This window comes from Garra rufa, chromosome 12 (genome assembly GCF_049309525.1).
Source record: "Garra rufa chromosome 12, GarRuf1.0, whole genome shotgun sequence".
In the NCBI taxonomy this organism is placed as follows: domain Eukaryota; kingdom Metazoa; phylum Chordata; class Actinopteri; order Cypriniformes; family Cyprinidae; genus Garra; species Garra rufa.
Window position 1 is genome coordinate 27,451,116 of NC_133372.1, and position 14,106 is coordinate 27,465,221.

Sequence of the window (14,106 nt, forward strand, 5' to 3'; positions counted from 1 at the left end):
AACATATTAAGTCGCAAATATGAGAAATAGTCACAATTGTAAGATATAACGTTGCAATTACAAGAAATATAGTTGCATTAGTGCTAAATTAAGTTGCAAATATGAAAAATGAAGTCACACTTGTAAGATATCAGGTTGCAATTACCTAAAAATTGAGTTACAAGTAATAAAGTAGCATTTCTAAGATACTAAATCACAAATATAAAAAAGGTCACAATTGTAAGATATGTCACAATTACAAGAAATATACTGTAGTTGCATTAGTGCTACATAAAGTTGCAAATATAAATAAAGTCACAATTGTAAGACATAATGTCACAATTACAAGAAATAGAGTTGCTTTAGTGCTACATAAAGTTGCAAATATGAAAAAAAAAAATCACAATTGTGACCCAGGACCACAAAACCAGTCATAAGTGTCAATTTTTTGAAATTGAGATTTATACATCATCTGAAAGCTAAATGAATAAGCTTTCCATTGATGTTTGGTTTGTTAGGATAGGACAGTATTTGTTTGAGATACAACTATTAGAAAATCTGGAATCTGAGAGTGCAAAAAAATCAAAATACTGAGAAAATCGCCTTTAAAGTTCAAATGAAGTTCTTAGCAATGCATATTACTATTAAAAAAATAAGTTTTAAAATATTTAGGGTAGGAAATTTACAAAGTATCTTCATGGAACATGATCTTTACTTATTATCGTAGTGATTTTTGGCATAAAAGAAAAATCGATAATTTCGTCACTTACTTTGTATTTTTGGCTATTGCTACAAATCTACCTGTGCTACTTATGACTGGTTTTGTGGTCCAGGGTCACAATTGTAAGTGAGGAATATTTATGTTTTACAACTTTTTTTCAGCACTAAACCACCAGTTTTCAAAATGCTAAAACAGATACCTTGCCTATTTCTAAGCTGCAATGTAAACTGCCATACTGGTAGACTGTTAATCTCTGAATGTGTCACCTCATTCTTTCCTTTTCATGCCTCATCCATTTTACCCTGCCTATTCATTGACCTTTTGCCCTTCAGACATCAATACCCCTCCCCACTTTCTCTCATATTTCCTCTTTTCCCCACTACAAGGCCATCTTAAGACCAGCTGTGGCCAGTTCAGCTCTGAGTCCATGCATTGACACCAGGCTTGCAAACGCACTTCTGCTCTGGAGTTCATTAAAGGAAGAGTTTCATTAGAGTCCCAGCCACAACACCTCACCAGGGACACTATCTCCCCACACTCTCTTTACCAGGTGCCCCTCACCAAGACGAGACTAACACTTCGATACTTATCCGGAGGTACATAAAGGAGAAAGAGTGTAAAGAAAAACAGACAGCATACTGACCCTTTTCCTTTTGATGGAAGCTGACATGATGCCTTTCTTTGATGATGACACTAATGATTACCAACAGGCCAACATATGGCTCAAAGGGATCTCTGTGCACCTCGGCGCAATGACGGCAGCTAGTCCAAACCGAGCCGTGCTGTCATCTCTACGAGGCTTAGAGGCACACAGACGGGTTTGTGGACTTTAATCAATATTAATGTGATTTGGAGCGCGGCCAGTCACGTCAAACGGTCAGGGGTTCAGACTTTGATTTGGATGGAGACTCTCCACAAAGTTTAGAAATGAAATCTGCAGCACTTTGAGATTTGCATCAGTACTGTAAATAAAAACCACGCGACTGTTTACTTCTAACAGTGGGTCAACTTGCTACATCATATGAGAAGATGCTAAAGAGGGCACTAAATTTAGTAAAGTAAAAAAAAAAACATATGTTATCATAAATCTTTGTTTCCAAGCTAAGTGACTACAGTAGGTGTTGAAGCCTGCAGCATGGAAATATGGTAAGATTAAAAGAGAAACATGAAGGCAGTGTATTAATGTACTGTCTGTAATCTGAGTGGGTTGAAACAGAAACATGTGGTGAGCCTGGTTGTACATTTTAGCACAAACAGGTGCTGGCAGATTTTAATGAAGTTAGACGTACAAATACTGCAGTTCCTACAGCCTTAAACAAGACACATGCAAGCAACATGGACAATATCTTTATTTGTTTTTGCTAACCTAGAACTGACCTGCTGAAGTTTCTGGAATGCTCACTGTAAAGCTATAAATCAGAAATGTAAAGAGCAGTCTTTAATTACCACATCTAAGAATAGTAAACTGCATTGCAAAATTTAGTATCAAATGATAATCAAATCATATTATTTACACCCCTATTCAAATACGCCCACTAAAATATGCATAACGTGACCTTTGAGACCTTGCAAGCAAATATAAGTTGGAAAAGTTTCAAGTGCAGTGCCAGTCTAACATATAGCCTATAATCTTACAGACAAACGCATGCATTCCTTTCAGTGCAGGTCTACATCATCCACTCGCTCACATATAAAATGGCTAAGCTTTAGCCAGACAATTCTTGAAGGAGCAATTAAACCATTATTTGCTTATGCAAAGTTTTTCCCCTTTTGCTCTACTATATTTAATGATAGATAATGGAGGATTTTAGATTGGGTATAACTGAGAGGAAAGGAAAATGGACTTACGGTGAAGGCCTTCCAGGCAGAGGGGTGGGAGCCGGATCTGGAAGAAAGAGAGAGTGGGGATATTTAACAACATGCCTGGCACAAATCGCCCACAAAGAAGCACAACACATGCAGCCAATATGACTCCTTGGCATCATTGAATAGAGAATAACTGCAGTGACCTCATCAGACCTACACAGTTTTTTTTGCCATTGAGGGCATCAGGACATTTACAAGGGTCGGCGTTCTAAACGGAGGGACCACTGCTTTGCAACAGGTCAAAATTTATATGGGGTGTGTACTACTTGAAAATCTCTTAAAATCTTAATTGTTACTCCTAGATAACAAAGACATTGTTTTAAGAGAATATAAAATGTTTATTGAATTCTGGAAAGACTTTAAAGGGAACCCTGGGTGTTAAGATTTGTATGGCTTAATATTACATAAATAATGTCTCTTACTAAAATATGTAGTATAAAACCCATGAAATGTTATGTTATTTTAAAAAATCCACATCGTTTTATACATATTTTGGACTATGGGGGGTGCTATTATTTTGATGACGTGAAATGGTTGCACTCAGTGAGCTACTGGTGAAACACAACTGCAAAATAGCAGGTGGCTACGATATGAATATAAGCGTAGGCTTAAAGCAAATGCCGTACCATTGATTTTTCCCCACAAGGAGTCTAAACACCCCCAGATATCGAGTAAAATCCACACTGAGAAACTCCTTCAGTGGCTGACACACATCGGCATGTTTACATCCTGTCAGGATGGCATCTAGCGTTTCTTGTCTCTGCCGTTTGTAAGCTCTTTAGGTAGCTGTGGTCGACTATAAGCCTCGAAGGCATCAGGGCTGAAGTGGAGAGAACAAAGACGCAGGTCTTTAGGAAGTTTTTTTCCTCCACAGGCATCTTCCCATTCTTTTCTCCCCTTCTTATCGCTAGGAGAAGCAGTGAAGACTTACATCGCTTTTCTTGTTGCCCTTCGACAAAAAATTACAAGCAAAAGCCACACAATGTGGCATCGTTAACAGGTTTTTTCTTTTTTTTTTATCAGAGTTGTGTTGTGATAAAAATAGCAACAAGCAACAGGTAGTGCCAGTAGTTCAGCGAGTGCAACCATTTTACATCAACCAAAAAATGGCGCCCTCCATAGTCCAAAATGTATAAATATGTATAAAATGTGGATTTTTTAAAGTAGCGTTAATCTTTCATTGGTTTTCTATGACATATTTCTGTATCAGACATTATTTATGTTATATTAAGCAATATGAGTCTTAATACATGGGGTTCCCATTATTATCAGCTATTTTTATTCAATTGGACCAAACAACACTAACAAAAAACAGTTGTGTACAAAATCGCATATTGAGTAGGTACTACATTTGATGAGGAATAAATGTCATAATCAGTAAAAAGTATGCTCTATATAGCATAAATGTATGCAGTATGAATGAAATTTGGACATGCGACTAATTCGTACACATTCGTACAACCTCACTTGTATAAATTTATATGATTCGTGAAAAATCTTACATATTTTAGTAGGTGGAAAATTCATAGGAATTTGAATGAAGTATCACACCTAAGCCTCGCCCCTAAACTTAACCCGTCAGAGAAGTAGTACAAAATTGCACAATGAGGTCGTACAAATTTGTAAAATACGTACGAATTGGACGTGAAATATTGTTGGCTTTATCATGTGACTTATGGCCTAATGAGATATGGATGGATGCACACTTTGGCCTCTGCACCTACTGTTTGTTATGAATACTACAAAACTGAAAATATTACTAATTTCTCATACTCTTTATTGCCCTACTATATAGTTGGGAAGTAGGCATAATCAGACACGGGGAAAGAGATATTTACCAAAACATGTTTTTTTAATGTCCCACATAAGACAGACATACAGGTTTGTAATGACATGAAAGTGAGTAAATGGTGATAATATGCATTTCTGCCACTTTATTTCTTTTTTAGTCTGGTTCACACTGCCAGTAACAGGGTTAACACAATCCAGCAAATGTTGGAATTTGCTTTGCTGGCATTTGTTGCATTTGTTTTTCCAAATGAATTTTAGGAGAAACATCTGAGACGAAGTCGATACTTTAAAAAAGCATAACTGAAAACCCCCTAATGTCTCCCGAACTATCAAAGATGACCCTCTGAGATGGGAAATGATTAAACAAACAGACCTGAAGTTATTCTGCAATGCCTCGTCGGTCACTTGATTATGAAATCATCAGGATATTGTTAAATTCCAAAAACACTCACCAAACTTGACAAACAGGATTCCTGTGGTAGATACCGTGCCATAGGTGTTGGTAGCCACACACTGAAAGTAGCCGGTGTCTGTGGTGTCCAGGTTTCGGATTCTCAGGCGGGAGCCGTACGGAGTGGGCCTGTAAGAGACACGGCGCGGTTCCTGGACCACAGGGGCATCGTTTTTGAGCCAGCGGACTGCGGGTGGTGGATTCCCTGAAACGTGGCAATATAACTCAGCTGTCTGTCCGAGGGAGGTAGTGATGTTATTCATTGGAGCATCCAGCCGTAGAAAGTGATCTGAAATGGCAAGACAGAAATTGTTGATTGTAGCTAACTCAATTACCCAAAGGGAACTGGGTTGAAAAAAATCAGCAGCATGAGGGTGAGCAATAATGACAGAACTAATCCGCTTACACCGCCATTATTTGACATGCAATAAGTCAAAAGTTTTTCCGAGAGGGTTTTCTTGTGTACTTGTAACTATATACTAGCATACAATGTGCAACAAACCTCTAAGCTGCCGGTTAGGAATTCTTTACATGATATTTAGCGGTTGCCACTAGGTGGTAAATCATTAGTTTGTCTCATCGGGGTTGGATATTGCCAGAGGGGACGGCAAAACCTCTTGAAGCTTCTGGAAACTTCTGTCTCCAGAAAATCTGTCTTGCCAGGCCTACAGCTAACTTTGATAAGAGGCCAGCAAAAACATGACAACCCCCAATATTTCATGAGTGGTGGGTGGGAAATAAAAGTGCTTGCAGTGAGCTCAGCAGATCTGACCCATTCTGGTCTGAGTAAGGCCATGGAGGGGAACGATTGAGGTAGCACTTCGAATCTATGGGAAAGTTACACAGACGGTATGCTGAAACACTTTGTGGTGAAGGACCCCAACCAGAATTGGGGTTGGAGTGGGTATATAATGGTATGTGTGTGTTTGCAAAAACAATAATGTCTTATCAGCATAACTAACATGTGGTTTCAGCACAAATACATTTGAATAGATGCTGAAATGTACAGTATAAAAGAAAAAAAAGACCAGTAAATAAATGAAACGCAATGTTATGTCAAAAATTGACAATGTTATAAATCTTTTGTACTTGTTCAGGTTGATTACTAAAGTGTTACATAAAATGGTTTAGGTTTCAGATGAGTCAATATATTATTGTACATTTCAGTGTCTGTCCAAATATACAAAAATGTTCAAATAAAAGTGTATACTTAGCGTACAAATGCTTATGAATACTAATGAGATCATCTTGGCAAAAACCAAACAGTCAGAGTTGTTCCATACAAATAATTTTAACCTCTGTAGAGTTCCCTGGGACTTCCTGTGGAGTCATATGATCGGTTTGGCAGACATGCTCTGACAGGCTCTTGATGGCATCCTGACAAGCCCTACTGGTGCAGCCAAGAAGCAAAGAGTGAAAGTAAACTTTTCCTCTCACTCAGCGCGGATTTACTATGAGCGTATCATACATACAGTCCAACAATCTGTCAATACTTACTCATGATTAAGAAGAGTCTTATAGATTGGGGCATTGTGCAGTCACTGTTATTACTACCACAAAATAAATAAATTACTTAAAATATATGAATAAATAATACAGTGCAAAAGTGGGGTTCCAAAAGTAAAAATCCCACAATTTTTTTCCACTGATATGAAGTGATAAATAAATATTTCAAGAAAGCTTTGAGTAATCATGTTGGAAAAGTCACGTGTGGTTGGTTCTTCATCTCATTTTCTGCTTCAACCTCAAAATCATCAGATTATTGCTGTTTTACCTTTTTTTTTTTGCAAAGGGTGCTTAAACTTCTGCCTATGTCACGTGTGTAATTGCGTAATGTGTGAGGTCAAGCTAGTGCAAGACAAGCATTTGTTTTTTTCTTAGAAAATGACCAATCGTTTTGCTACATGTAGATAAGACCCTTATTTCTCAGCTGGGATAGTGTAGAGACCTTTAAAGCTGCATTGGCCACTATATGGAGAAAAATCCTGGAATGTTTTCTTCAAAAACCTTCTTTTTTTTTCAAATTTCAAAATTTCTTTTCTTTTCAAAATTGCATGATACAAATTCACAATTTGGACTTTTTTTTTTTCAAAATTGCACATACAAAAACAATTCTGACTTTTTTTTTCTCAAAACTGTGATACAAACTCACAATTCTGGCTTTTTTTTTTTTTTTAATTGCATGATACAAACAATTCTGACTTTTTTTCTCAAAACTGTGATACAAACTCACAATTCTGGCTTTTTTTTTTTTTTAATTGCATGATACAAACAATTCTGACTTTTTTTCTCAAAACTGTGTCATACAAACTCACAATTCTGACTTTTTTTCTCAAAACTGTGATACAAACTCACAATTCTGACTTTTTTTTCAAAATTGCATGATACAAACAATTCTGACTTTTTTCCTCAAAATTGTGTCATACAAACTCACAATTCTGACTTTTTCTCAAAACTGTGATACAAACTCACAATTCTAACTTTTTTTTTTTTTTTCAAAATTGCATGATACAAACAATTCTGACTTTTTTTCTCAAAATTGTGTCATACAAACTCACAATTCTAACTTTTTTTTTTCAAAATTGCATGATACAAACAATTCTGACTTTTTTCTCAAAATTGTGTCATACAAACTCACAATTCTGACTTTTTTCTCTCAAAATTGTGTGATACTAACTCACATTTTGGACTTTTTTCCTCAAAATTGTGTGATAAAAACTTACAATTTGAACTTTTTTTCTCAAAATTGCCTGATACAAACTCACATTTTTGACTTTTTTTTTCTTTTCAAAATTGCATGATACAAACAATTCTGACTTTTTTCTCAAAATTGTGTCATACAAACTCACAATTCTGACTTTTTTCTCTCAAAATTGTGTGATACTAACTCACATTTTGGACTTTTTTCCTCAAAATTGTGTGATAAAAACTTACAATTTGAACTTTTTTTCTCAAAATTGCCTGATACAAACTCACATTTTTGACTTTTTTTTTCTTTTCAAAATTGCATGATACAAACAATTCTGACTTTTTTTTTTCAAAATTGTGTCACATAAACTTACAATTCTGACTTTTTTTCTCAAAATTGTGTGATAAAAACTTACAATTTGGACTTTTTTTTCTCAAAATTACATGATACAAACCCACAATTCTGACTTTCTCAAAATTGTGTGAGACAAACACAATTCTGACTTTTTTCTCAAAATTGTGTGATACAAACACAATTTTGACTTTTTCTCTAAATTGCAGGATACAAACTCACAATTATGGCCTTTTTCTCAGAGTTTTGTGATACTAACTCACAACTCTGACTTTTTTTTCTCAGAATTGTAAAATATAAACTTGCAATTCTGAGAAATGAAGTCAGTACTGTGTGATATAAACTTTCAGTTTCTAAAAAAAGTCAGAATTGCAATCTCTCTATATTTGACTTTCTCAAAATTGCTAGTTTATATCTTGCAATTCTGACTTTGTAACACGCATTACATCATATCTGCCTCCCCCCCTCTCAAAACTGGACTTTATAACTCTCACAATTCTTCCTCCACTATATGGAGAAAAATCCAGGAATGTTTTCCTCAAAAACCTTAAAAAAGAATGAACATCTTGGATCACATAGGGTAAATTCTGGAAGTGAACTTCTCCTTTAAAGATTGTCTGTGAATCTATGAGGTATATGATATGATAATGGTAAAACTATGCAATACAGACTTTTGGTTGACATGTTATGCCGGATTACTTCACTAAATTCTAAATATATAGTGGTTGGAATTCAGTGGCATCTTCTCACAGGAGGTCAGACTCTGGTGTAGTGCGAGGAATGTGACTTTGACGAGAAAATTAATAAAAGTATATTGAGAGGGAGCCATGAGTGTGGCCCCCCAGGGTTATAGGCAGGGTAAGCAGCCGCAGGGCCCACAGCTGTGCAGGTACGTCCACAATATTAGTCCTGCTGTGGTGGGGGTTGAATTCCTTTGATTACCATTCACCTTTCAGAAACCCCAGCGCTGTCTGAACAACACCTGACAGCAGTGTTCAGAAAACTGTATCTAGGGTTACCAGGAATCTGGTGGTAGATTTGAGCAGGATTTTGTTGACCACAACATTAATAAGAATAAGAGGAAAAAAGCTGGCTTAATCTAAAATACATTTTGTCCAGGGCTTTTTAAACTTATTTCAGACAAAACGGATCCAACATTTTGTTATCAAAAATTATATATAAAGAGTATTCTGTCACACACATTATTCTGCATTTTAAAAAACTAGTTCATACGAAAGCCGGTTTCTGTCACTGAATATATATTAAAAAAAAAAGTAATTGTGACTTTTTATCTTGCAATTCTGACTTTTTTCTTAAAAATGCATGATACAAACTCACAATTCTGACTTTTTTCTCAAAGTGGATGATAACTCACAATTCTGACTTTTATTTCTCAAAATTGTGATACAAATTCACGATTCTGACTTTTTTCCTAAAAAAGGCATGATACTAACTCACAATTCTGACTTTTTCTCAAAATTGCGTAATACAAACAATTCTGACTTTTTTTTCTCAAACTTGCATGATACTAACACAATTCTGACTGTTTTTCTCAAAATTATGACAAACTCACAATTCATACTTTTTTCTCAAAATTATGACAAACTCACAATTCATACTTTTTTCTCAAAATTGCATGATACAAACTCACAATTCTGACTTTTTTGTCAAAATTGTGTGATACACTCACAATTTAATTTTTTTCCTCAAAACTGCAAGATAAACGCACAATTCTGACTCTTTCTCAAAACTGTGATACAAACTTACAGTTCTGATATTTTTTTTTCTTAAAATTGTGTTATACAAACTCACAATTCTGACTTTTTTTTTTCTCAAAATTGTAATACTAACTCACAATTCTGACTTTTTTTCCCAAAATTGCATGATACAAACTCACAATTCTGATTTTTTTCCCCCAAAATTGCATGATACAAACTCACAATTCTGACTTTTCTCAAAATTGCATGATACTAACTCAAAGTTCTGACTTTTTTCTCAAAATTGTGATACTAACTCACAATTCTGACTTTTTTTCTCAAAATTGTGATACTAACTTACAATTATGACTTTTTTTCTCAAAATTGTGTGATACTAACTCACAGTTCTCACTTTTTTCTCAAAATCGCATGATACAAACTCACAATACTGACTCTTTTTCTCAAAATTGTGATACAAACTCACAATTCTGACTTTTTTTCTCACAATTGTGTGATACTAACTCACAATTCTGACTTTTGTTCTCAAAATTGTGATACTAACTTACAATTCTGACTTTTTTCTTAAAATTGTGATACAAACTCAACAGTTCTCACTTTTTTCTCAAAATCGCATGATACAAACTCACAATACTGACTCTTTTTCTCAAAATTGTGAGATACTAACTCACAATTCTGACTTTTGTTCTCAAAAATGTGATACTAACTTACAATTCTGACTTTTTTTCTTAAAATTGTGATACAAACTCAACAGTTCTCACTTTTTTCTCAAAATTGCATGATACAAACTCACAATACTGACTCTTTTTCTCAAAATTGTGATATAAACTCACAATTCTGACTCTTTTTTTCTCACAATTGTGTGATAAAAACTTCTGAGAAATGAAGTCAGTACTGTGTGACAAACTTTCAGTTTTGAAAAAAAAGTCAGAATTGCAAGTTTATATCTCTAAATTGTGACTTTTTCCTAGAATTGCTAGTTTATATCTTGCAGTTAACATGCATTATGTTATATCTGTTTTTCCCCTCAGAACTGGACTTTATAACTCGCAACTGAGAGTTCATATCTCACAATTCTGAGGAAAAAAGTCAGAATTGTGAGATACAAACTCGCATTTAAAAAATAATAAAAAAATAATATTAATGCCAATTGTTAATTTGGATTATTTTTTGCAAAGAACCTTCTTTCTTTATAATATCAATATATTTCACACAAAGTACCTTTGAAAACAATGTTGAACAGTGTTGCAAAAGCTAGTCAAAAAGTCAAATTCACACCACAAAACAGATTAATCATGATTTTTGGGGCATCAGTCATTTCTTATGGTCCCAGTGGCAACCACAGTGGGATACCTGAGGTCTGGGTGACAACTGACTAATATACACACCATCCAACTATTACTCCACTCCCTTTTCCCTTCCTTTCATCCTTCCTCTTGTCCATTCACACCTCCTCCCTTTTCTTCTCCCTCCTTTCTTTCTACCGCCCCCTTGCTCTTGTTCCAGACATGTCTGGTCTGAGGACAGCTGGAGGAAAAGATATATTCCTTCCCCTGGCGGATCTCTTCTTTATCCCTACATCTTAATTTCCTCCATCCAAACATCAGCTCTCCTACAACAATATACAAATATGGCTGTCCAAAAAAGAAAACCGAATGAAGAATACAACCACAGGGCGATCAGTTCCGACCCATAATGCATCTGACTGACAAGCCTAATCTTTTGGGCACTTCCACTTCCTTCCAATAATGCACGGATGCTGTGACTGGTTATGAACTTCAGCCAGATGGAACCAAATGCACACAAACCCACACAGACATGAAATTCAGTTGTTTATTTATCAAAGTTCGTCAGATGATTTGAAAAAGTAATTTGAGTAAGTTAGCAGGATCAAGACAATGGCATCTTTTACTGGCAGTGTAGATGTGTGTGGACAGTAGGCTCTTTGTTTACTGTGCTGATAGTTATTGGAAGAGTGTGTGAGGGAAATGGTTGTCCGAGTCTATCATACCATTTCTGCTACATCAGTCTCAAAGGAGCCACTGAGACAAATAGGATGGAATATGCATATTCTTTCTTGGATGCTGAATCAGACTAATGGGTGTTTTTTTAAATGTTTTTTCCCCAGATATCTATCTCCAGAGAATCTTTCTGCACCGGTTTGGTTTCAACTGGGTAAAAAAACCTAGGACTAGTTTGCAAAAGTAGATTTTTCAAAAAATCCAAAATAGCCAAAAATCGAATCCGAGGCATGCGTTTTGTCCGTCGTGAGGCAAGGATTCCAGCATTTTCAGTTACAATAGGGTTTTGGCGCTACATGCTTAAAATCCTAAACTAATACATGGGCTTTAAATATAAAATAAAAATGATTTCAGTGTTAATTGTGTGAAAAAGGCCATCCCTCTGTACTTAGCTTCTAATAAAAGAGAAAAACAAAGTCATGAACAGCATGTTTGAGATAAAATACGAGACAAGATCAGGGTCAATTTAACTTATTTTGTCTTCTGGGTGTAATCATCTTCTGTAGCCTATGAAAGGCAGTACTAAATGAAAAAAAATGATTTAGGTCAAAATAAGAAAAAAGTACACATCTCCATTTTGTTCAAAAGTTTTCACCCCCGGCTCTTAATGCATAGTTTTTCCTTCTGGAGCATCAGTGAGTGTTTGAACCTTCTGTAATAGTTGCATATGAGTCCCTCAGTTGTTCTCAGTGTGAAAAGATGGATCTCAAAATCATACAGTCACTAAGAATTTGTGAGACCTGAAGGACTTTTCTGAAAAACAGCAAGCAGTTTGACTGTTCAGGACAAACAAGGGACCCATGAACAACTATCACTAAACAAAAAAAAAAAAAACACAGCTGTGGATCATTCCGGTAAGAACACAAAATTAAGAATCAAGGGGATGTAAACTTTTGAACAGGGTCATTTTTATAAATTCAACTATTATTTTCTCTTGTGGACTATATGTAAACAACTTTTGACCTCAACTGTACATTGATATTGAAAGTGTATTTGAGATACATGTATTTTGAGAGTATTTGTGATACATAAAATGTATTTTACTTCAAGCATTTGTAATTTTTGAAAAAATATATAATTAGAGATGTGATAAAAACGCTAAAAAACCATGAGACAAAATTCTCATTTGTTGCATTTATGCACTAAATTGGTAGTAGACAAATCAAAGTAGTGGGAGTGTAAGTTTTAAAGGATTTTTAAAGAAACAACATAATTTATAATACTTTTATTTGTTTCACAGCTGCTACATATAGTGTTTTGACCTCGACAACCCAACTAGGCTAGTCTACATTTTACCCATAGATTTACCGCGACTAGTTAACTTTCTAAAGAAGGCGCAATCGCGTTTGCTAAGGGTCGGGACTTACAGTAACATCAACAAACTGAAACTATCGTATTCAGAATATAAAATATTTTATAGCACTTTTTAATCTGTGATTGTGTGTTAAAAGTGTTCACGAGATACCAACCTTTCGCTAGCCGTCTTCTCTCCACATATGATACAGACAGATGCACGGAGGGGAGGGGCTGTGTGCGTGTGTGCGTTTGAGGGAGAGACGCGTGAATGACAGAGAGATGAAGAGAGAGTATGGAAGGAAATGCAGTTGAACGAATTCACTGCATGTTTTAAATAGCGTACAAAAGAATAACGAAACGCAATATCACGGTCGGTATTGATTTTTTTTTTTTTTTTTTTGTCGGTGTTGAATCTGTGGCGGTCGGAATTTAATCTGTGGCGCACCGCCACAGATTCGTCTATGTGTGGGAAACACTGATATATATATATAGCAGAAAGCAATTTCTGTGAGATCTTTTGTTTCTTTAAACCTTTTCTGTTTTCTGACCTAAAGCATAAGTCAACCGCTGGTCAAAAGGAAAAGCCTCAAAGTCAGAAGAAAGTTCTTGTGTTGACAGCTGTATTTAAACGCCAAGCAACAAATCTGACTGAGATTTAAATATCAATCCCAAAGCAATTAGAACAATTTGGAGAAACCACATAGCGGACATAATGAGTCCAATTCTCTTATTAGTTTAATTACTACTGAGTTTTGTTAAAGACAGGAAAAACACTTAAATCAAATAAAAAATTAAAGAATGATAGAATAGATTCTTGGAATGGAAAGAATGAAACTAAGTGCTTTAGTTATTTGCAGGTATTTGTGCATGTGCATTCACGAGAGAGAGAAAAAAGAATGAGAGAGAAGTTAAATGAAGTTATTGTACGATGGCACTGTGAAATCTTATGGAAAATACATTCTTGCTTGAATTCTCCCTGACGTTTGTTCCAACTTGCATCTAAAACGATAGCACAGACACAACAGATCTAGGTTTACCATGACCACGGAAACCCCCAAATTACTCCGCACTGTCCCAGACCGAGGAATTAGGATGACTTAAGACACATAACAAGCCTCTTTCAAAACACTGCCATCCTAGAGCTCACATGTTCCTGCTAGAAATGCTGTCTGCTTTGGCAATCAAAACTAACATTCATCTCCAGACAAAACATCCAGCGATCGCTG

At 35.5% G+C, this 14,106-nt stretch overlaps 1 protein-coding gene across 1 annotated transcript in view; it reads right to left on the minus strand.

The window, feature by feature from the left end:
- The window catches only part of ror1 (receptor tyrosine kinase-like orphan receptor 1), a 183,492-nt gene that overhangs the window by 32,208 nt on the left and 137,178 nt on the right, over nt 1-14,106 (minus strand). The window contains 2 exon segments of the mRNA XM_073851812.1: nt 2,549-2,585; nt 4,810-5,097. Coding sequence (XP_073707913.1) covers nt 2,549-2,585; nt 4,810-5,097 — 325 coding nt within the window.